Source organism: Bombina bombina, chromosome 12 (assembly GCF_027579735.1).
Source record: "Bombina bombina isolate aBomBom1 chromosome 12, aBomBom1.pri, whole genome shotgun sequence".
Taxonomy (NCBI): Eukaryota; Metazoa; Chordata; class Amphibia; order Anura; family Bombinatoridae; genus Bombina; species Bombina bombina.
The window spans coordinates 10,147,553-10,170,602 of record NC_069510.1 but is presented as its reverse complement, the minus strand read 5'-3'; the positions used below and the strand labels follow the sequence as shown (position 1 = coordinate 10,170,602).

The 23,050-nt window shown below is 40.1% G+C and overlaps 1 protein-coding gene across 1 annotated transcript in view; it reads left to right on the top strand.

The window, feature by feature from the left end:
- The window catches only part of MED27 (mediator complex subunit 27), a 742,931-nt gene extending 737,670 nt beyond the window's left edge, over window positions 1-5,261 (top strand). Inside the window, exon 8 of the mRNA XM_053695497.1 lies at window positions 4,693-5,261. Within this exon, the coding sequence (XP_053551472.1) occupies window positions 4,693-4,827 (135 nt within the window). The 3' untranslated portion in view covers window positions 4,828-5,261. The remainder of the gene's footprint in view (window positions 1-4,692) is intronic.
- The last annotated feature ends 17,789 nt before the right edge of the window (window positions 5,262-23,050 follow it).

Sequence of the window (23,050 nt, the reverse complement as noted above, 5' to 3'; positions counted from 1 at the left end):
GTATACCTAGCTAATACTCACCTAATACCTAGCTAACACTCACTTAAGTATTAGGTGAGTGTTAGCTAAGTATTAGGTGAGTGTTAGCTAAGTATTAGGTGAGTGTTAACTAAGTATTAGGTGAGTGTTAGCTAGGTATTAGGTGAGTGTTAGCTAGGTATTATGTGAGTGTTAGCTAGGTATTAGATGAGTATTAGCTAGGTATTAGGTGAGTATTGGCTAGGTATTAGGTGAGTATTGGCTAGATATTAGGTGAGTGTTAGCTAGGTATTAGGTGAGTATTAGGTGAGTGTTAGGTAGGTATTAGGTGAGTATTAGCTAGGTATTGGGTGAATGTTAGCTAAGTATTAGGTGAGTATTAGCTAGGTATTAGGTAAGTATTATCTAGGTATTAGATGAGTATTAGCTAGTTATTAGGTAAGCATTAGCTAGGTATTAGATGAGTATTAGCTAAGTATTAGCTAGCTATTAGGTGAGTATTAGCTAGTTATTAGGTGAGTATTAGCTAGGTATTAGGTGAGTATTAACTGGGTATTAGGTGAGTATTAGCTAGGTATTCGATGAGTATTAGCTAGGTATTAGGTAAGCATTAGCTAGGTATTATATGAGTATTAGCTAGGTATTAGGTGAGTATTAACTGGGTATTAGGTGAGTATTAGCTAGGTATTAGGTGAGTATTAGCTAGGTATTCGATGAGTATTAGCTAAGTATTAGGTAAGCATTAGCTAGGTATTAGATGAGTATTAGCTAGGTATTAGGTGAGTATTAGCTAGGTATTAGGTGAGTATTAGCTAGGTATTAGGTGAGTATTAGCTAGGTATTAGGTGAGTATTAGCTAGATATTAGGTGAGTATTAGCTAGATATTAGGTGAGTATTAGCTAAGTATTAGGTGAGTCTTATCTAAGTATTAGGTGAATGTTAGCTAGGTATTAGGCGAGTATTAGCTAGGTATTAGGTTAGTGTTAGCTAAGTATTAAGTGATTGTTAGCTAGGTATTAGGTGATTGTTAGCTAGGTATTAGGTGCATAATAGCTAGGTATTAGGTGCATATTAGCTGGGTATTAGTTGAGTGTTAGCTAAGTATTAGGTGAGTGTTAGCTAAGTATTAGGTGAGTATTAGCTAGGCATTAGATGAGTATTAGCTAGGCATTAGATGAGTATTAGCTCGGTATTAGGTGCATATTAGCTGGGTATTAGGTGAGTGTTAGCTAAGTATTATGTGAGTGTTATCTAGGTATTAGCTAGGTATTAGGTGAGTATTAGCTAGGTATTAGGTGAGTGTTAGCTAGGTATTAGGTGAGTGTTAGCTAGGTATATGTGAATATTAGCTATGTATTAGGTGAGTATTAGCTAGGTGTTAGGTGAGTATTAGCTAGGCATTAGATGAGTATTAGCTCAGTATTAGGTGAGTATTAGCTCAGTATTAGGTGAGTATTAGCTAGGTATATGGGGAATATTAGCTAGGAATTAGGTGAGTGTTAGCTAGGTATTAGGCAAATATTAGCTAGATAATAGGTGGGTGTTAGCTAGGTATTAGGTGCATAATACCTGGGTATTAGGTGAGTGTTAGCTAGGTATTAGCTAGGTATTAGGTGAGTATTAGCTAGGTATTAGGTGAGTGTTAGCTAGGTATTAGGTGAGTTTTAGCTAGGTATTAGATGAGTATTAGCTAAGTATTAGCTAGTTATGCATTAGGTGAGTATTAGCTAGGTATTGTGAGTATTAGCTAGGCATTAGGTTAGTATTAGCTCAGTATTAGGTGAGTATTAGCTCGGTATTAGGTGAGTATTAGCTAGGTATATGATGAATATTAGCTAGGTATTAGGTGAGTGTTAGCTAGGTATTAGGTGAGTGTTAGCTAGGTATTAGGCAAATATTAGCTAGATATTAGGTGGGTGTTAGCTAGGTATTAGGTGCGTATTAGCAGGGTATTAGGTGAGTGTTAGCTAAGTATTAGGTGAGTGTTAGCTAGGTATTATGTAAGTATTAGCTAGGTATTTGGTGAGTATTAGCTAGGTACTAAGTGAGTATTAGCTAGGTATTAGGTGAGTTTTAGCTAGGTATTAGGTGAGTGTTAGCTAGGTATTAGGTGCATATTAGCTGGGTATTAGGTGAGTGTTAGCTAAGTATTAGGTGAGTGTTAGCTAGGTATTAGGTGAGTGTTAGCTAGGTATTAGGTGAGTATTATCTAGGTACTAGGTGAGTATTAGCTAGATATTAGGTGAGTATTAGCTAAGTATTAGGTGATTATTAGCTAGGTATTAGCTAGCACTCACCTAATACTTAGCTAGCACTCACCTAATACTTAGCTAACACTCACCTAATACCTAGCTAATAATCACCTAATACTTAGCTAATACTCACCTAATATCTAGCTTATACTCACCTAGTACCTAGCTAATACTCACCTAATACCTAACTAATACTCACTGTATACCTAGCTAATACTCACCTAATACCTAGCTAACACTCACCTAAGTATTAGGTGAGTGTTAGCTAAGTATTAGGTGAGTGTTAGCTAAGTATTAGGTGAGTGTTAGCTAAGTATTAGGTGAGTGTTAGCTAAGTATTAGGTGAGTTTTAGCTAAGTATTAGGTGAGTGTTAACTAAGTATTAGGTGAGTGTTAGCTAGGTATTAGGTGAGTGTTAGCTAGGTATTAGGTGAGTGTTAGCTAGGTATTAGGTGAGTGTTAGCTAGGTATTAGGTAAGTGTTAGCTAGGTATTAGGTGAGTGTTAGCTAGGTATTGAGTATTAGCTAGGTATTAGGTGAGTATTGGCTAGGTATTAGGTGAGTATTGGCTAGATATTAGGTGAGTGTTAGCTAGGTATTAGGTGAGTGTGAGCTAGGTATTAGGTGTGTATTAGCTAGGTATTAGGTGCATATTAGCTGGGTATAAGGTGAGTATTAGCTAGCTATTAGGTGAGTATTAGCTAGCTATTAGGTGAGTATTAGCTAGCTATTAGGTGAGTATTAGCTAGCTATTAGGTGAATATTAGCTAGTTATTAGGTGAGTATTAGCTAGATATTAGGTGTGTTTTATCTAGTTATTGGGTGAGTATTTGCTAGATATTGTGTGAGTATTAGCTAGGTATTGGGTGGGTATTAGCTAGGTATTAGGTGAGTGTTAGCTAGGTATTAGGTGAGAATTAGGTAAGTGTTAGCTAAGTATTAAGTGACTGTTAGCCTGGTATTAGGTGAGTGTTAGCTAGGTATTAGGTGAATATTAGCTAGGTATTAGGTGAGTATTAGCTAGATATTAGGTGAGTGTTAGCTAGATATTAGGTGAGTATTAGATAAGTTTAAGCTAGGTATTAAGTGAGTGTTAGCTACGTATTAGGTGAGTATTAGCTAGGTATTAGGTGAGTATTAGCTAGATATTAGGTAAGTGTTAACTAGGTATTAGGTGAGTATTTGCTGGGTATTAGGTGAGTATTAGCTAGATATTAGGTAAGTGTTAGCTAGGTATTAGGTGAGTATTAGCTAGATATTAGGTAAGTGTTAGCTAGGTATTAGGTGAGTATTTGCTGGGTATTAGGTGAGTATTAACTAAGTATTAGGTGAGTCTTAGCTAGGTATTAGGTGATTGTTAGCTAGGTATTAGGTGAGTATTAGCTAAGTATTAGGTGAGTCTTAGCTAGGTATTAGGTGAGTGTTAGCTAGGTATTAGGTGAGTATTCGATAAGTTTAAGCTAAGTTTTAAGTGAGTGTTAGCTAGGTATTAGGTGAGTATTAGCTAAATATTAAGTGAGTGTTAGCTAGGTGTTAGGTGAGTATTAGCTAGGTATTAGGTGAGTGTTAGTTAGGTATTAGGTGAGTATTAGCTAGGTATTAGGTGAGTATTAGCTAAATATTAAGTGAGTGTTAGCTAGGTATTAGGTGAGTATTAGCTAAATATTAAGTGAGTGTTAGCTAGGTATTAGGTGAGTATTAGCTAGGTATTAGGTGAGTGTTAGTTAGGTATTAGGTGAGTATTAGCTAGGTATAAGGTGAGTTTTAGCTAAGTATTAAGTAAATGTTAGCTAGGTATTAGGTGAGTATTAGTTAGTAAAATGAGATACATGAATTTCTGTATTTTGGATGTAATATTTTGTTATCTTTTGGCTGCAGTGTGAGTTGACTTTCTTGATATGCAGTGAAAGGCCATGAGTCAAGGTTTAGCCACCTTGCAAACTTATTTAGATTTTATTGTTTTATTTCACTTTATATAGCTGTCCTTGTTTTGTGTTTTTGTGTGTCTCACAAACTGTATCGCAAACTCTTAATTTGATAAATGACCTCACACAAGTCATTAGAAGTGAACAAAAGACTTACTCAGGGAGGTGTGATAAAAGAATACTGTATGTGGAGTGGATATTTATAGCACAATCTCCATTCAGCTGCATATTTCTTTAGTATATTAAATGCAAATAAAATGTTTGCTGGCTTAAATAACCAGATGGCCTGCTGATGTTGTGGTAGCTGAAGCTAGAGAATGTATAAACACAGGCAAAAGCCTTGAAATCAGCTCTCCTCTGACCTTGTAGCTCTTATTTGTGCTTTCTTGCTGTGATTTCAATGTGTCTTGTTTGGGTTGGAGCCAAAAACATGTCAGCCCCATCTCAGGGAGCATTGAAGCTGACAGCAGCGATGGCTTCAGATGTCTCTTCGTCTCACTCATCTCTGTCCTTTTTCCTTCCCTCCTTCTTGCAGACCTGGTTAAGAAGCTACATCAAGCTGTTCCAGGCTCCTTGCCAACGCTGCGGGAAGTTTCTGCAGGATGGGCTGCCACCCACATGGAGGGATTTCCGAACCCTAGAAGCTTTCCACGATACGTGCAGGCAGTAGCGTGCAAGGACGATCCTCTAATGTCATGGGACAATTATGGGTTACTCCTCTCCTCAAGTCCTATTTTTTTCCCCTATAATATTTTATAGCAGATGATGAATATTCTTTTTTTTGTATACAACTTTCCTTAACCTAGAAACAAGTTATGGCCCCTGACTGGAATTAAGTTTTTATTTGGAACCCTGCAGAGCAACGATCTTTGAACCTTGACCTGGAAGATTTTTCCTTGATGGACATTTTTTTATTTCTTCAGACCTGTTTCCTCTTGTACCTGAGGGATCTCAATGACATTTCAAAGATACTTGTAGGTGGGAGTCTGTTCTTTTATATTAGTTTCTTATTGAACTCAAAGGTTTCCTATAAAATAGTGACATGCTGAATTTGTTATTTTTGTAAGACGTTTCTATTGCATTAAAACAAGCGCACGCAGGAAACCGTTATCTCTTTGTGTCTGATTTTTGCATGACTTTAAATTCTCTCTATCAAATTCTCTATCAAAATTACTACAGAGAGCACGTTCTGACAAAACTGATGCTGTGTTAGTTAAAAAAAATAATGTTTTTCTTGTTGTTTTCCCCCTTTCTAGATATATGATGGGAAATTTCTTTTGGTTAAGAAACAAAATCTTATTTACCAAAATATCTAAAGTCAGCATGGAAAATGAATATATTTCTGTTAATGAAAATGGAACTTTATACAGGTTTTTAAAGAAAATAAAGTATATATTTTTTTTTCCCTTCAAATCACCTAATCTTTTTTGTATTGCACCAGACAAGTGTTTATTTCTTTCATGTAATTAGCAAGAGTCCATGAGCTAGTGACGTATGGGATATACATTCCTACCAGGAGGGGCAAAGTTTCCCAAACCTCAAAATGCCTATAAATACACCCCTCACCACACCCACAAATCAGTTTTACAAACTTTGCCTCCTATGGAGGTGGTGAAGTAAGTTTGTGCTAGATTCTACGTTGATATGTGCTCCGCAGCAGGTTGGAGCCCGGTTTTCCTCTCAGCGTGCAGTGAATGTCAGAGGGATGTGAGGAGAGTATTGCCTGTTTGAATTCAATGATCTCCTTCTACGGGGTCTATTTCATGGGTTCTCTGTTATCGGTCGTAGAGATTCATCTCTTACCTCCCTTTTCAGATCGACGATATACTCTTATATTTATACCATTACCTCTGCTGATTTTCGTTTCAGTACTGGTTTGGCTTTCTACAACATGTAGATGAGTGTCCTGGGGTAAGTAAGTCTTATTTTCTGTGACACTCTAAAGCTATGGTTGGGCACTTTTTTATAAAGTTCTAAATATATGTATTCAAACATTTATTTGCCTTGACTCAGGATGTTCAACATTTCCTTATTTCAGACAGTCAGTTTCATATTTGGGATAATGCATTTGAATATATCATTTTTATCTTACCTAAAAATTGACTTTTTCCCTGTGGGCTGTTAGGCTCGCGGGGGCTGAAAATGCTTCATTTTATTACGTCATTCTTGGCGTGAATTTTTTTTCTATTTCCGGTGTCATACGTGTCGCCGGAAGTTGCGTCATTTTTTACATTTTTCTCGCCAAAAATGTCGGCGTTCCGGATGTGGCGTCATTGTTGGCGCTAATAGCATTTAGGCGCCAAATAATGTGGGCGTCAATTTTGTCTCCACTTTATTTAAGTCTAATCATTTGTTGCTTCTGGTTGCTAGAAGCTTGTTCACTGGCATTTTTTCCCATTCCTGAAACTGTCATTTAAGGAATTTGATCAATTTTGCTTTATATGTTGTTTTTTCTATTACATATTGCAAGATGTCCCACGTTGCAACTGAGTCAGAAGATACTACTAGAAAATCGCTGCCTGGTGCTGGAACTACCAAAGCTAAGTGTATCTGCTGTAAACTTTTGGTAGTTGTTCCTCCAGCTGTTGTTTGTATTAAATGTCATGACAAACTTGTTAATGCAGAAAATATTTCCTTTAGTAAAGTACCATTACCTGTTGCAGTTCCATCAACATCTAATGTTCAAAGTGTTCCTGATAACATAAGAGATTTTGTTTCTGAATCCATTAAGAAGGCTATGTCTGTTATTCCTCCTTCTGGTAAACATAAAAAGTCTTTTAAAACTTCTCTTTATACAGATGAATTTTTAAATGAACATCATCATTCTGATTCTAATGATTCTTCTGATACAGAGGATTCTGTCTCAGAGGTTGATGCTGATAAATCGTCATATTTATTTAAAATGGAATTTATCCGTTCTTTACTTAAAGAAGTCCTAATTGCATTAGAAATTGAGGATTCTGGTCCTCTTGATACTAAATCTAAACATTTAGACAAGGTCTTTAGATCTCCTGTGGTTATTCCAGAAGTTTTTCCTGTTCCTGGTGCTATTTCTGAAGTAATTTCCAGAGAATGGAATAATTTGGGTAATTAATTTACTCCTTCTAAACGTTTTAAGCAATTATATCCTGTACCGTCCGACAGATTAGAGTTTTGGGACAAAATCCCTAAAGTTGATGGGGCTATTTCTACCCTTGCTAAACGTACTAATATTCCTACGGCAGATGGTACTTCTTTTAAGGATCTTTTAGATAGGAAAATTGAATCCTTTCTAAGAAAAGCTTATCTGTGTTCAGGTAATCTTCTTAGACCTGCTATATCATTGGCTGATGTTGCTGCAGCTTCAACTTTTTGGTTGGAAACTTTAGCGCAACAAGTAACAGATCATGATTCTCATAATATTATTATTCTTCTTCAACATGCTAATAATTTTATCTGTGATGCCATTTTTGATATTATCAGAGTTGATGTCAGGTTTATGTCTCTAGCTATTTTAGCTAGAAGAGCTTTATGGCTTAAAACTTGGAATGCTGATATGTCTTCTAAATCGACTCTACTTTCCCTTTCTTTCCAGGGTAATAAATTATTTGGTTCTCAGTTGGATTCTATTATCTCAACTGTTACTGGTGGGAAAGGAACTTTTTTACCACAGGATAGAAAATCTAAAGGTAAAAACAGGGCTAATAATCGTTTTCGTTCCTTTCGTTTCAACAAAGAACAAAAGCCTGATCCTTCATCCTCAGGAGCAGTGTCAGTTTGGAAACCATCTCCAGTCTGGATTAAATCCAAGCCTTCTAGAAAAGCAAAGCCAGCTTCTAAGTCCACATGAAGGTGCGGCCCTCATTCCAGCTCAGCTGGTAGGGGGCAGATTACGTTTTTTCAAAGAAATTTGAATCAATTCTGTTCACAATCTTTGGATTCAGAACATTGTTTCAGAAGGGTACATAATTGGTTTCAAGATAAGACCTCCTGCAAAGAGATTTTTTCTTTCCCGTGTCCCAGTAAACCCAGTGAAAGCTCAAGCATTTCTGAAATGTGTTTCAGATCTAGAGTTGGCTGGAGTAATTATGCCAGTTCCAGTTTTGGAACAGGGGCTGGGGTTTTATTCGAATCTCTTCATTGTACTCAAAAAGGAGAATTCCTTCAGACCAGTTCTGGATCTAAAAATATTGAATTGTTATGTAAGGATACCAACATTCAAAATGGTAACTGTAAGGACTATCTTGCCTTTTGTTCAGCAAGGGCATTATATGTCTACAATAGATTTACAGGATGCATATCTGCATATTCCGATTCATCCAGCTCACTATCAGTTCCTGAGATTCTCTTTCCTGGACAAGCATTACCAGTTTGTGGCTCTGCCGTTTGGCCTAGCTACAGCTCCAAGAATTTTTACAAAGGTTCTCGGTGCCCTTCTGTCTGTAATCAGAGAACAGGGTATTGTGGTATTTCCTTATTTGGACAATATCTTGGTACTTGCTCAGTCTTCACATTTAGCAGAATCTCATACGAATCGACTTGTGTTGTTTCTTCAAGATCATGGTTGGAGGATCAATTCACTAAAAAGTTCATTGATTCCTCAGACAAGGGTAACCTTTTTAGGTTTTCAGATAGATTCAGTGTCCATGACTCTATCTTTGACAGACAAGAGACGTCTAAAATTGATTTCAGCTTGTCGAAACCTTCAGTCACAATCATTCCCTTCGGTAGCCTTATGCATGGAAATTCTAGGTCTTATGACTGCTGCATCGGACGCGATCCCCTTTGCTCGTTTTCACATGCGACCTCTTCAGCTCTGTATGCTGAACCAATGGTGCAGGGATTACACAAAGATATCTCAATTAATATCTTTAAAACCGATTGTCCGACATTCTCTGACGTGGTGGACAGATCACCATCGTTTAATTCAGGGGGCTTCTTTTGTTCTTCCGACCTGGACTGTAATCTCAACAGATGCAAGTCTTACAGGTTGGGGAGCTGTGTGGGGGTCTCTGACGGCACAAGGGGTTTGGGAATCTCAGGAGGTGAGATTACCGATCAATATTTTGGAACTCCGTGCAATTTTCAGAGCTCTTCAGTCTTGGCCTCTTCTGAAGAGAGAGTCGTTCATTTGTTTTCAGACAGACAATGTCACAACTGTTGCATACATCAATCATCAAGGAGGGACTCACAGTCCTCTGGCTATGAAAGAAGTATCTCGAATTCTGGTTTGGGCGGAATCCAGCTCCTGTCTAATCTCTGGGGTTCATATCCCAGGTATAGACAATTGGGAAGCGGATTATCTCAGTCGCCAAACGTTGCATCCGGGCGAATGGTCTCTTCACCCAGAGGTATTTCTTCAGATTGTTCAAATGTGGGAACTCCCAGAAATAGATCTGATGGCTTCTCATCTAAACAAGAAACTTCCCAGGTATCTGTCCAGATCCCGGGATCCTCAGGCGGAGGCAGTGGATGCATTATCTCTTCCTTGGAAGTATCATCCTGCCTATACCTTTCCGCCTCTAGTTCTTCTTCCAAGAGTAATCTCCAAGATTCTGAAGGAATGCTCGTTTGTTCTGCTGGTAGCTCCAGCATGGCCTCACAGGTTTTGGTATGCGGATCTTGTCCGGATGGCCTCTTGCCAGCCGTGGACTCTTCCGTTAAGACCAGACCTTCTGTCGCAAGGTCCTTTCTTCCATCAGGATCTCAAATCCTTAAATTTAAAGGTATGGAGATTGAACGCTTGATTCTTGGTCAAAGAGGTTTCTCTGACTCTGTGATTAATACTATGTTACAGGCTCGTAAATCTGTATCTAGAGAGATATATTATAGAGTCTGGAAGACTTATATTTCTTGGTGTCTTTTTCATCATTTTTCCTGGCATTCTTTTAGAATTCCGAGAATTTTACAGTTTCTTCAGGATGGTTTAGATAAAGGTTTGTCCGCAAGTTCCTTGAAAGGACAAATCTCTGCTCTTTCTGTTCTTTTTCACAGAAAGATTGCTAATCTTCCTGATATTCATTGTTTTGTACAAGCTTTGGTTCGTATAAAACCTGTCATTAAGTCTATTTCTCCTCCTTGGAGTTTGAATTTGGTTCTGAGGGCTCTTCAAGCTCCTCCTTTTGAACCCATGCATTCATTGGACATTAAATTACTTTCTTGGAAAGTTTTGTTCCTTTTGGCCATCTCTTCTGCCAGAATAGTCTCTGAATTATCTGCTCTTTCTTGTGAATCTCCTTTTTTGATTTTTCATCAGGATAAGGCGGTGTTGCGAACTTCTTTTGAATTTTTACCTAAGGTTGTGAATTCCAACAACATTAGTAGAGAAATTGTGGTTCCTTCATTATGTCCTAATCCTAAGAATTCTAAGGAGAAATCGTTGCATTCTTTGGATGTTGTTAGAGCTTTGAAATATTATGTTGAGGCTACTAAGTCTTTCCAAAAAGACTTCTAGTCTATTTGTCATCTTTTCCGGTTCTAGAAAAGGTCAGAAAGCTTCTGCCATTTCTTTGGCATCTTGGTTGAAATCCTTAATTCACCATGCTTATGTCGAGTCGGGTAAAACTCTGCCTCAAAGGATTACAGCTCATTCTACTAGGTCAGTTTCTACTTCCTGGGCGTTTAGGAATGAGGCTTCGGTTGATCAGATTTGCAAAGCAGCAACTTGGTCCTCTTTGCATACTTTTACTAAATTCTACCATTTTGATGTGTTTTCTTCTTCTGAAGCAGTTTTTGGTAGAAAAGTACTTCAGGCAGCGGTTTCAGTTTGAATCTTCTGCTTATGTTTTCATTAAACTTTATTTTGGGTGTGGATTATTTTCAGCAGGAATTGGCTGTCTTTATTTTATCCCTCCCTCTCTAGTGACTCTTGCGTGGAAAGATCCACATCTTGGGTAGTCATTATCCCATACGTCACTAGCTCATGGACTCTTGCTAATTACATGAAAGAAAACATAATTTATGTAAGAACTTACCTGATAAATTCATTTCTTTCATATTAGCAAGAGTCCATGAGGCCCACCCTTTTTGGTGGTTATGATTTTTTTGTATAAAGCACAACTATTCCAATTCCTTATTTTATATGCTTTCGCACTTTTTTTTATCACCCCACTTCTTGGCTATTCGTTAAACTGATTTGTGGGTGTGGTGAGGGGTGTATTTATAGGCATTTTGAGGTTTGGGAAACTTTGCCCCTCCTGGTAGGAATGTATATCCCATACGTCACTAGCTCATGGACTCTTGCTAATATGAAAGAAATGAATTTATCAGGTAAGTTCTTACATAAATTATGTTTTTTATAACTTTTAGATAAATAGATAGAATGACAGAAACGTAAAGGGGCACAAATCCCTCAGAGATTGTAATTTACAACTGCCCCTAACTGGCTTTAGCTGGATACATTAGATAAAAGGACAATCTTTTTTTAATCTAGAATTGTTTAGTTACTTAGTTACAATTTGTCAGCTCCCAATAACTGAAACTTCACCCTTATACTTTACATATTGTATATGTGTCTGTCTATCTGTCCGTCTATATGTGTGTGGGGGTTTTTTTTATTGCAGGTTTTGGTGACGTACCACCAGACCCCACATTGCAAAGTAACCAATATACTATTAACCCCTAAACGGTCAGCTCCCCACATCGCAAAGTAACTTACATCTAAACCCCCTTAGTTAACCCAAAATAGACTAACGCTACCTTTGCCAAAAAAAAACTAACTACCTTTAAAAAAACTTACCTGAGAAAGTAAAGCAAATACCTACAATTACTATATAAAAAAAACTAGCATTACAAAAAAATAACAAATTATCAGCAATAAAAAAGAGTTATGCCTATTCTATAACCTCCACCAAAAAAACACAGCAAAATTAAAAAAAAACTATTCTAGCACTAAACTACAAATAGCCATTAAAATGGCCTTTTATTGGTCATTGACCTAAAGTAAACCAGCTATTTTTATTAAAACAAAACTACCACCTTCTAATATTAACCCCCACCCCCGAAAAAAGAAATAAATAATAATAAAAACCTCTAAGTGCCCTGAAAAAGGCATTTGGCTGGGCATTGCCCTTTAAATAGCATTTAGCTCTTTTGCTTCCACGGGAAAAAAAAAAAAAAAAAACTAATAAAAAAAGCCCTAACACTAAGCCCCAAGATGGTACTCACCAAAGATGATGGCATGCGCTCCATCTTCATTCCAGCAGCGGTCCATCTTCCTATCTTCATTCCAGCAGCGGTCCATCTTCCTATCTTCATTCCAGCGGCGGTCCATCTTCCTATCTTCATTCCAGCGGCGGTCCATCTTCCTATCTTCATTCCAGCGGCGGTCCATCTTCCTATCTTCATTCCGGCTGCGGTCCATCTTCCTATCTTCATTCCGGCTGCGGTCCATCTTCCTATCTTCATTCCTGCGGCGGTCCATCTTCCTATCTTCATTCCGGCTGCGGTTCATCTTCCTATCTTCATTCCAGCAGCGGTCCATCTTCCTATCTTCATTCCGGCTGCGGTCCATCTTCCTATCTTCATTCCTGCGGCGGACCATCTTCCTATCTTCATTCCAGCAGCGGTCCATCTTCCTATCTTCATTCCGGCTGCGGTCCATCTTCCTATCTTCATTCCTGCGGCGGTCCATCTTCCTATCTTCATTCCTGCGGCGGTCCATCTTCCTATTTTCATTCCTGCGGCAGTCCATCTTCCTATCTTTATTCCGGTGGCGGTCCATCTTCTTATCTTCATTCCTGGGGCGGTTCATCTTCCTATCTTCATTCCTGCGGCAGTCCATCCTCCTATCTTCATTCCTGCTGCAGTCCATCTTCCTATCTTCATTCCTGCGGCGGTCCATCTTCCTATCTTTATTCCTGCGGCGGACCATCTTCCTATCTTCATTCCGGCTGCGGACCATCTTCCTATCTTCATTCCGGCTGCGGTCCATCTTCCTATCTTCATTCCTGCGGCGGTCTATCTTCCTATCTTCATTCCTGCGGCGGTCCATCTTCCTATATTTATTCTGGCGGCGGTCCATCTTCTTATCCTCATTCTGGCGACGGTGGTCTTCGTCCATCTTCAGATTTTTATTAAATTATAGATTAACAAAGGAACATAGGGGGCGCCACATAGCGTAACACAATATCACCACTTTGTATTCAATATTTAAATGTGCAATTCTACTCACATTTAATAATCACCAGTGATCATTGGTGATTGTGATCATAGGCTACTTGGAAGCATTTTTATGTTGAAGTACTTGGTCATTCTGCATGTTCCTGCAGTAGGGAGGTGAGACAGCTGAAAAAGCTGTGGGAGGTCAGCTCTTGGTGATTATTAAATGTGAGTAGAATTGTACATTTAAATCTTGAATACAAAGTGTTGATTATGTGGCGCACCTATGTTCCTTTGTTAATCTGTAATTTATTAAAAAAAAAGTTTTAGTTTTCAATAGGCAAAGATTGTTTGCTTAGGGCAAAAGAGAAAGCTGCTGGCTTTTTTTTCCTTCAGAGAAGACTTTTTTTGTGGCAAAAAGTCCTCTGTTAACAAAAAAAAAACTGATTTCAATAAATAATCAAAATCTCGATCTTCCAAGGGGGAAGGATTTACAGTCTATCGTTGTTGCACTGTCATACATGAATAAAAATGTAAAAATTGTCCTATTGCCAGACTGGACATAGCGGGCACCAACATATAATGTTATACCAATAAACCCAAATGAGGTTAAATGGATACAAATGTATACATGTCCATAAAAACGGTTACACTTGAGAATCCCGCAATTTCTAATAGGCTGCTCTTTTCTTCTCCAACATGAAATCTATTAGCAATGAAAACACAAACAAAAGTCTCCTTGTGCAAATCAAATGACGTGGCTCAATCCATCTTAATGAAATGAAAGGGTACTCACAAAAGATACAGCACCCCTTCGTACTGATAGAGACTGCCTAAATATTCACAGTGACTAGCTGTCCTGTTTCTGCAAACACATCCAGCTTCGGCATGTACAGTATATCCCACCGATAGGCTCATAACCATCTGTACCGGTTCAGAATAGTAGAGTGATTACAACTAGTATTTGAAACAGTGGGAATGCAGACAAACATGTTACATTACATATTATAGGGGCACCATGTTTTAACTTGTTAGAATACATTATGTTTATCATAGTTTGTGTAAATTGGAGTTGTAGTCATTCTGCTGTCTTTAACCAGTGTTGAGCCTGTTGGTGGGACATGTATGCTGAATTTGGATGTGTTTGCTGAAGCCACATAGCTAGTGAGTCACTGTGAATATCTATTAGCACAAATGAGTGCTGCATTCTTTCATTAAGATGGAATTCAGTCATGTAGTTTGATTTGCACAAGGATACACCCACTGTTTGTGTTTACATTTTTTAAAAAAATGAAGCCCACAAAAACAATATTCTTTACTTTCCTGTGTTCTCATAAACCATTGAAAAACAAGTTTGCCGATAATACTCTTAGACACTTGGGTCAATTATCCAATTCCACATTAATAACAACAACAGAGGTACTATACAAATAACATCACCAAAAAAATAATAATATATATATATATATATATATAATTAACTTTTTGTCTTGTTTTGATTTGGAAAATGTAAACACATTTTATAAATAGTCTACATTTCCTTCTTAATATGAGGAGAGTCCACGACTTCTTTCCTTACTTGTGGAAAATACAGAACCTGGCCACCAGGAGGAGGCTAAGACAGCCCAGCGAAAAGCTTAAATACCTCCCCAACTTCCCTTATATCCCAGTCATTCTTTGCCTTTCGTCACAGGAGGTTGGCAGAGAAGCGTCAGAAGATACAGAGTAGTTCCTTATTAAGGGTATCTACCCTTTGAAATGGGACTGGAGTTTTAAGTAGTCTTGTCAGTCTCTCAGTGAGAGCATTGACGAAAGTTAGGGTCTGGAGATGCATGAAGAGTCTTTCTGCGAATTCATCCAGACTTGTATTAACAGCTCCTAAGCAATCAGTGTTGACGAGTTACACTGCCTGCTTTCTTCTCTCAAGTCCATGTCAGGAGCGATGCTACAAGACTGTCACACTTGAGATGCGGTGTGTTTCTGTTCCACAACATAGATTCTGGTAAGATCATTTAATTTTTTTACACATATGGTAACGCTAAAAGACAGGGTCACAGTGTGGCTCCTTTTATCTGTATGGAATCAAGGGTTAATCTCTCCTTAGGGGGATTATTGAGCAGTGGGTATTAATCTCATTAATTTGTATTTGATTTATACTGCGTTATGTGTGAGATGTTTTTTGAGGCTCATAGGCTGAAGTTGGAACATACAGGTTACTTTCACTTTAGAGCTGCGCAGCTTTACAAGCTTGGCATACTTTTCCTTAGTGGAGGCGGTTCTAGGTTGCGCTCCATGTGACCGGGTGTGGTCGTAGTTTCACTTCCTATTCTATGACCGTGCTGCTTATCGGAGAGAATCAGTTTACTCTGTGTGCCTGGGTCATAGGAGGTGGTGAGTGCCCCAGCCATTGGGGGTATAAAAATGCCTGTTTATATTGTGAGGAGGCCAAGGTATACCCGCCTTCTCAATTATGTTCCACATGTCTAGAAAAAGTGATTATGTCAAAAAAGGTTAACATGTTTGATACCACTGAGCCTTCCACCTCTGAGGGGTCTCCGTCCCGTGAGGTGCGCACAGTGCTTTCATCTCCTAATTCACATGTATTTTCCCATAGCACGCCTGATCCTCCATTTGGAGGAGGCCTTTTACCTCCAGAATTCACTGAGCAGTTACAAACGGCGGTGTCTGTGGCTATTAGTGCTTTACCTCGCCCTGCTAAGCGCAAGGTAAAATATTGCTATCCTTCCCAGGGGTTATCATCTAGTTTATTGGCTATAGCTGATAGATGGTTATCTGATGATGACGTTTTTTCTGATACTTCAGAGTGTGAACTTTCTGGGTCTGAATCGGCTGCCTCTAAGCCTCCGATTGTAGAGGAACCAGATTTTAGATTTACGATGGAGCACTTGCGCTTTCTTTTAAAGGAAGTTCTGGCTACCTTAGAGGTTCCAGAGGCCAAACTGCCTGAAGAACCTTTAATTCCTAAACTGGATAGCATTTACGAAGACAGGGTTGTTCTTTAGACTTTCCCTGTTCCTGTAAAGATGGCAAACATTATTAAGAATGAATGGGAGAGGATTGGTTCTTCCTTCACCCCTTTGTCCGCTTTTAAGAAACTGTTACTGGTCCCGGACTCTCAATTGCAGTTGTGGAGTTCCATCTCTAAGGTGGATGGCCCTGTCTCCACGCTTGCAAAACGCACTGCTATTTCACTGGATGATAGCTTGTCATTTAAAGAGCCCATGGATAAAAAGATGGAAACTCTGTTAAGAAAGATGTTTCAACATTCGGGATATTTATTTCAACCAGCGGCGGCAGTTGCCACAGTTGCGGGAGCGGCTACCTACTGGTGTGACGCCCTATTGGAATTGATCGAGGTGGAAGGTCCCCTCAATATTATTCTTGATAGAATTAAGGCTTTAAGTGTCACTAATTATTTTATTTGTGATGCAAATATGCAAATTATTTGTTTAAATGCTAAAACTGCTGGGTTTTCTGTTCAGGCCCGCCAGGCTCTGTGGCTGAAGTCCTGGTCTTCAGACTTGACTTCCAAATCCAGACTCCTTTCCCTTCCATTCAAGGATAAGATTTTTTTTGGTCCAGACCTGAACTCCATTATTTCCACAGTTACAGGGGGCAAGGGTGCCTTCCTACCGCAAGATAAAAAGAACAGATCTAAGGGACAATCTAATCATTTTCATTCCTTTCATTCTGATAAATCCCAGTGCCAGCAATCCTCCGCTAAGACCGAACAGCCTAAGACTTGGAAGCCGTCTCAGTCCTGGAATAAGTCCAAGCAGAGGAAGAAGCACGCTGAGACTAAATCAGCATGAAGGGTTCGCCCCCGGTCCGTCTATGGATCAGGTAGGGGGCAGACTTTTGCTCTTCTCAGAAGCTTGGTTCAGGGATTTGCAGGGTCCTGGAGGTCATTGCTCAGGGTTACAGAATTGGGTTCAAGTCTCTTCCACCCAAGGGCAAACTCCTCTTAAATCTGTCATCAAAACCAGTAAAGAGGGATGCCTTTCTGGGGTGCGTTCGGCATTTGTCCTCCTTAGGAGTCATTGTCCCTGTTCCCATAGAGGAACGATGCTTGGGATACTACTCAAACCTTTTTGTGGTTCCAAAGAAGGGAACTCTCCGCCCGATTCTTAAACTAAAGTGCTTAAATAAGTTTCTGAATATCCACTTGTTCAAGATGAAGACAATAAGGTCTATCCTTTCCTTACTTCAGAAGGTACAGTTCATGACCACTATAGATCTGAAGGATACTTACCTTCATGTCCCAATCCACAGGGAACATTTTCAGTTTCTAAGGTTTGCCTTCCTGGACCAGCACTTCCAGTTTATTGCTCTCCCGTTTGGCCTAGCTACTGCCCCAAGAATTTTCACAAAGGTTCTGGGGGCTCTCTTAGCCGTGGCCAGAACCTAGGGCATTGCAGTAGCACCTTACTTGGATGATGTTCCGGTACAAGCACCATCCTTTTGTCTAGTGGAAGTACATTCAGAATCTCTTCTCTCTCTCTCTCTCTCCTTCGATTCCATGGATGGAAGATAAACTTAGAAAAGAGTTCTCTTATTCCAAGCACCAGGGTAGAATTCCTGGGCACTATAATAGACTCACTAGCCATGAGGATATTTCTTTCAGACCAGAGACGCTGCAAGCTGGCCTCGGCATGTCTTGCTCTCCGGACCTCCTCAAGGTCCTCTGTGGAGCAGTGTATGGAGGTGATTGGTCTCATGGTGTCCAGCATGGACATAATTCCCTTTGCCAGGTTCCGTCTCAGACCGTTACAGCTGTGTATACTGAAACAGTGGAACAGCAATCATTCGGATCTTTCTCAACAGATCTCTCTGGACAAACAGTCAAGAGAATCGCTCTCTTGGTGGCTCTGTCTAGATCACCTGTCTCGAGGGACATCCTTTTTAAGACCATCCTGGGAGATTGTGACTACAGATGCGAGTCTCTCAGGATGGGGAGCAGTTTAGGGAACTAAGAAGGCTCAGGGCCCTTGGTCTCGGGAGGAGAGCTCTCTTCCAATCAACATTTTAGAACTTTGAGCAATCTTCAATGCTCTGAAGGGTTGGGCCCGTCTGGGTTCGTCCTAGTTTATCAGATTCCAATCAGACAATATCACCTTGGTGGCTTACATCAACCACTAGGGAGGAACGAGGAGCTCCCTAGCAATGAGGGAGGTATCTCCGATTCTGGAGTGGGCGGAGGCCCACAACTGTTCGCTTTCAGCGATCCACATTCCGGGTGTGGAAAACTGGGAAGCGGATTTTCTCAGCAGACAATCCTTTCATGCGGGGGATTGGTCTCTCCATCCCGAGGTGTTTGCGGAGATATGCAACAGCTGGGGGACTCCGGAGATAGATCCCATGGTGTACCGTCTCAATACCAAGCTACCCAGGTATGGGTCAAGATCCAGGGATCCTCAAGCGAATCTAATAGATGCATTAGTGGTGCCTTTGAGGTTGTCTAATATACCTTTTTCCGCCATTACCTCTCCTTCCTCGAGTAGTGGCCCACATCAAGCAGGAGCAGGTATCAGCGATGCTGATTGCTCCATCATGGCCACAAAGGATGTGGTTCGCGGATCTAGTGGGGATGTCGTCATCTCCTCCATGAATGTTACCTTGTCGCAGGGATCTCCTGGAGCAAGGTAATTTTGATAATCAAGATCTAGAGGCTGACTGCGTGGAGATTTAACATTTGTCCTAGCCAAGAGAGGTTTCTCTAGAGACTTATTGATACTCTCATTTAAGCTTGTAAGCCGGTTACTCGTCACATCTATCATAAGGTTTGGAGGACCCACTTATTCTGGTGTGAAGAGTGTGCATTCCCCTGGCATAAGGTCAGGGTTTCCAGGATGGTCTGGAGAAGGGCCTTTCTGCTAGCTCCCTTAAGGGACAGATTTCGGCCCTATCTGTTTTACTGCACAAGAGGCTCGCTGAGCTTCCAGATGTTCAGTCTTTTGTTCAGGCTCTGGCTAGAATCAGGCCTGTGTTTAGATCTAGTGCTCCTCCTTGGAGTTTAAATCTTGTTCTTAAAGGGACGGTAAAGTCACAAAAAATCTTTCATGATTTAAATAGGGCATGTAATTTTAAGCAACTTTCCAATTTACTTTTATTACCAATTTTCCTTTGTTCTCTTGGTATTCTTAGTTGAAAGCTAAATCTAGGAGGTTCATGTGCTAATTTCTTAGACCTTGAAGACTGCCTCTAATCGGAAAGCATTTTGACAGTTTTTCACCACTAGAGGGCGTTTGTTCATGTGTTTCATATAGATAAGATTGAGCTCCGGCACGTGAAGCTCCTAAGAGCAAGCACTGATTGGCTAAAAATGCATGTCTTTCAAAAGAACTGAAATAAGGGGGCAGTTTGCAGAGGCATAGATACAAGGTAATCACAGAGGTAAAAAGTATATTATTATAACTGTGTTGGTTATGCAAAATTGGGGAATGGGTAATAAAGGGATTATTTACCTTTTTAAACAACAATAATTCTGGTGTTTACTGTCCCTTTAAAGTTTTGCGGAAGGCTCCGTTTGAGCCTATACATGTAGTTGACATTAAATTACTGTCTTGGAATGTTCTTTTTCTACTGGCTATTGCTTTGGCGCGCAGAGTCTCTAAAATGGCTGCCTTGCAATGTGAGCCTCCTTACCTAGTATTTCATGCTGACAAGGCTGTTTTTCGTACTGGGTTAGGTTTTCTTCCTAAGGTCATTTCAAATTGCAACATCAATCAGGATATTGTGGTTCCTTCCTTGTGTCCTAATCCTCCTCCTTTGAAGGAACGGTTACTTCATAATTTGGATGTCGTTCTGGCCTTGAAGTTCTATCTTCAGGCTACGAAGGAGTTTAGACTGACTTCTTCTTTGTTTGTTGTCTATTCTGGGAAGCATAGGGGGCAGAGTCCACTTCCTTATCTTTTTGGTTGAGGAGCATTATTCGCTTAGCTTATGAGACAGCGGGACATAAGCCTCCTTAGAGGATTAAGGCTCATTCAACTAGAGCAGTGGCTTGCTCTTGGGCCTTCAAGAATGAGGCCTCTATGGATCAGATTTGTAGGGCGGCTATCTGCCCTCCTTATATATCTTTTCTAAATTTTACAAGTTTGACGTTTTTGCTTCGGTTGAAGCAGCTTTTGGGAGAAAGGTTTTGCAGGCTGTGGTGCCCTCAGAATAGGGTCCGCCTCCTTTTTTGCCCTAACGTTCATTCAGTTTCCTCTGGAGCAGGGGGGTATTTAAGCCTTTGGCTGGGGTGTCTTTGCCTGGTGGTCAGGTTCTGTATTTCCCACAAGTAAGGAATGAAGCCATGGACTCTCCTCATACAGATGGAAAGGAAATTATCTGGTAAGCATAATTTATGGTTTTTAAACTGAATTATTGTTCAGATGTTTATGCCCTAGAACTTGATTGGTTTATGACTATCTGAGGGATGCATCATTTGTCAGATGTTAAAGATATTGCACAGATTACTTGTTTTATTTCCAGTTTATACATGTAGCTGTTCTTTTTTGATCTGGTTTCAGTTCCACGCTTTTTTTCCCCTCCAAGTTCCTAGTAGATATCCTAAAAAAATATGCATCCAGGACTCTATTATGTAAAGTCACTCAATGTTTTGTCCTTGCTGAACTAATTCTAGTTAGAACCCTTGAAATTCTTCCAACTCCAACAATATTTCTATCCCATGGTTATAACCTAGAGAATGTATGGCTTTTCTGGAAGATTAATTTCAAGCATACATTTTCCTCCTAGTGCTTGAATTTAGTATTGTAGGTTCTTTTGAATCACCCTTGTAAACCTTCTAAGCTTCTTACTTATCTCTGAAGGTTTGAACGTTTATGATCAAATGTAGTTAATTTTCAAAAGATTAACGCTCATATTATTATTGTTGTGGCATTTTGCTCTCATCATAAGAATAATAGAGGCTCTTCTACAGTCTTCTACACAGACTTCATGGAGTCAGAGATTATATAGTGTATATTATTTTCCTTAATACAGGAAGAGTCCACAGCTGCATTCCTTACTTGTGGGAACTACTGAACCTGGCCACCAGGAGGAGGCAAAGACACCCCAGCCAAAAAATGCTTAAATACCTCCCCTACTTCCCTCATCCCTCAGTCATTCTTTGCCTTTCGTCACAGGAGGTTGGCAGAGAAGTGTCAGAAGATTTTGGAGTAGTTCCTATGAAGGGTATCTGCCCTTTAATATGGGACTGGAGTTTTAAGTAGTCTTGTCAGCCTCTCAGTGAGAGCATTGACGAAAGTTAGAGTCTGGAGATGCAGGTACAGTCTATTCTGTGAACCCATCCAGACTCAGATTAACAGCTCCTTAGCAATCAGTGTTGACGAGTTTCACTGCCTGCTTTTTCTCACTCAAGTTGATGTCACGAGCAATGCTACAAGATTGTCACACTTGAGAGGCTGTGTTTCTGTTCCACAGCATGGATTCCGGTAAGATCGTTTCAATTTTTACACATATTGCAAACGCTAGAAGACAGGGTCATAGTGTGGCTCCTTTTTCTTCTTAAATGGAAAGAGTCCACAGCTGCATTCATTACTTTTGGGAAATAAGAACCTGGCCACCAGGAGGAGGCAAAGACAACCAAGCCAAAGGCTTAAATACTCCTCCCATTCCCATCATCCCCCAGTCATTCTTTTCCTTTCGTCCCAGGAGGATGGCAGATATTTTTTGTTTTCTTTTTAAAGACACGATGAGTCCACGGATTTAATCCTTACTTGTGGTATAACTCCTCCCGGCCAGCAGGAGGAGGCAAAGAGCACCACAGCAGAGCTGTATATATTGCTCTTCCCTCCCACCCCAGTCATTCTCTTTGCCTGTGTTATTGATAGGAAGAGGTAAAGTGAGGTGTTAGTTTAAGATTCTTCTATCAAGAGTTTATTTTAAAATGGTACCAGTGAGTGCTATTTTATTAAGGGTGTAGCCATATTCCTTGTCAGCCTCTAGAGTAGAGCTACAGGTGGCTTTAAAGCAATGGGAACTAGTGGGACTTAACTCTCACTGCGCCTCCCATTCTGAGTGCTGCCCTTCTGATGATGGTCTTAGCAGATGCTAACTAAGGCCCTGTATGTCTCCACAGATCGACAGGAGGGAGAAGACTTCTGGATCCTGTGGGACTTGTCATGCTGTCGCTCAGCATAGAGGTATGCGCAGTCTGTTATTTCTCTGGGACATGAGCTAGCTGTATATGTTCCTTTCTAACAAGAGGGGTCATAAACATTTATTAAGGGTTTCCCTCAGTACTCTATGACTTTTGAAAGGTGGAAGGAGCTTTCAAGTGTCATGTCAGACCGTAACTTGATAGGGCTCTTCCTGAACTAAGAGACCTATATTGGTGGTGCTGTGGGCGAGACGCTGGGCATGTTACAGAGTTTTTGATATGTACTCCGGTGTAGGCAGTGTGTTTTACTGGGGTTCCGTTTAGGTTATTTTGACCGGCATTTGTTTTTTTACTATGGTTTAGCCGGGTTCAGATTACCACCCACGATGGGCAGGGCTTATCTTCCGCGCGCTGAGAAGCCGCGCAGTTGTCTCTTCTAAGGGATCCCGGCATCCGATGCGCAACAAGCTTTAGGCTCCGGTGTTTGCTAGACCGCATGGTTGAAGGTTAAGCCAGGCGGTCTTAGGCATTCTGCATATCGGATAGACGTGGTCGGTGTACCGTGGGGGCAGGTAGGTGCCTCAGCAGAGTTGTTGAGGCGAGGAGGTGCACTGTTTGTTTTTCATTATTATTCCTAGTAAAATGGATTAGTTGTCAGAGTTGCTGTATAAATATGTGCTTTTATATT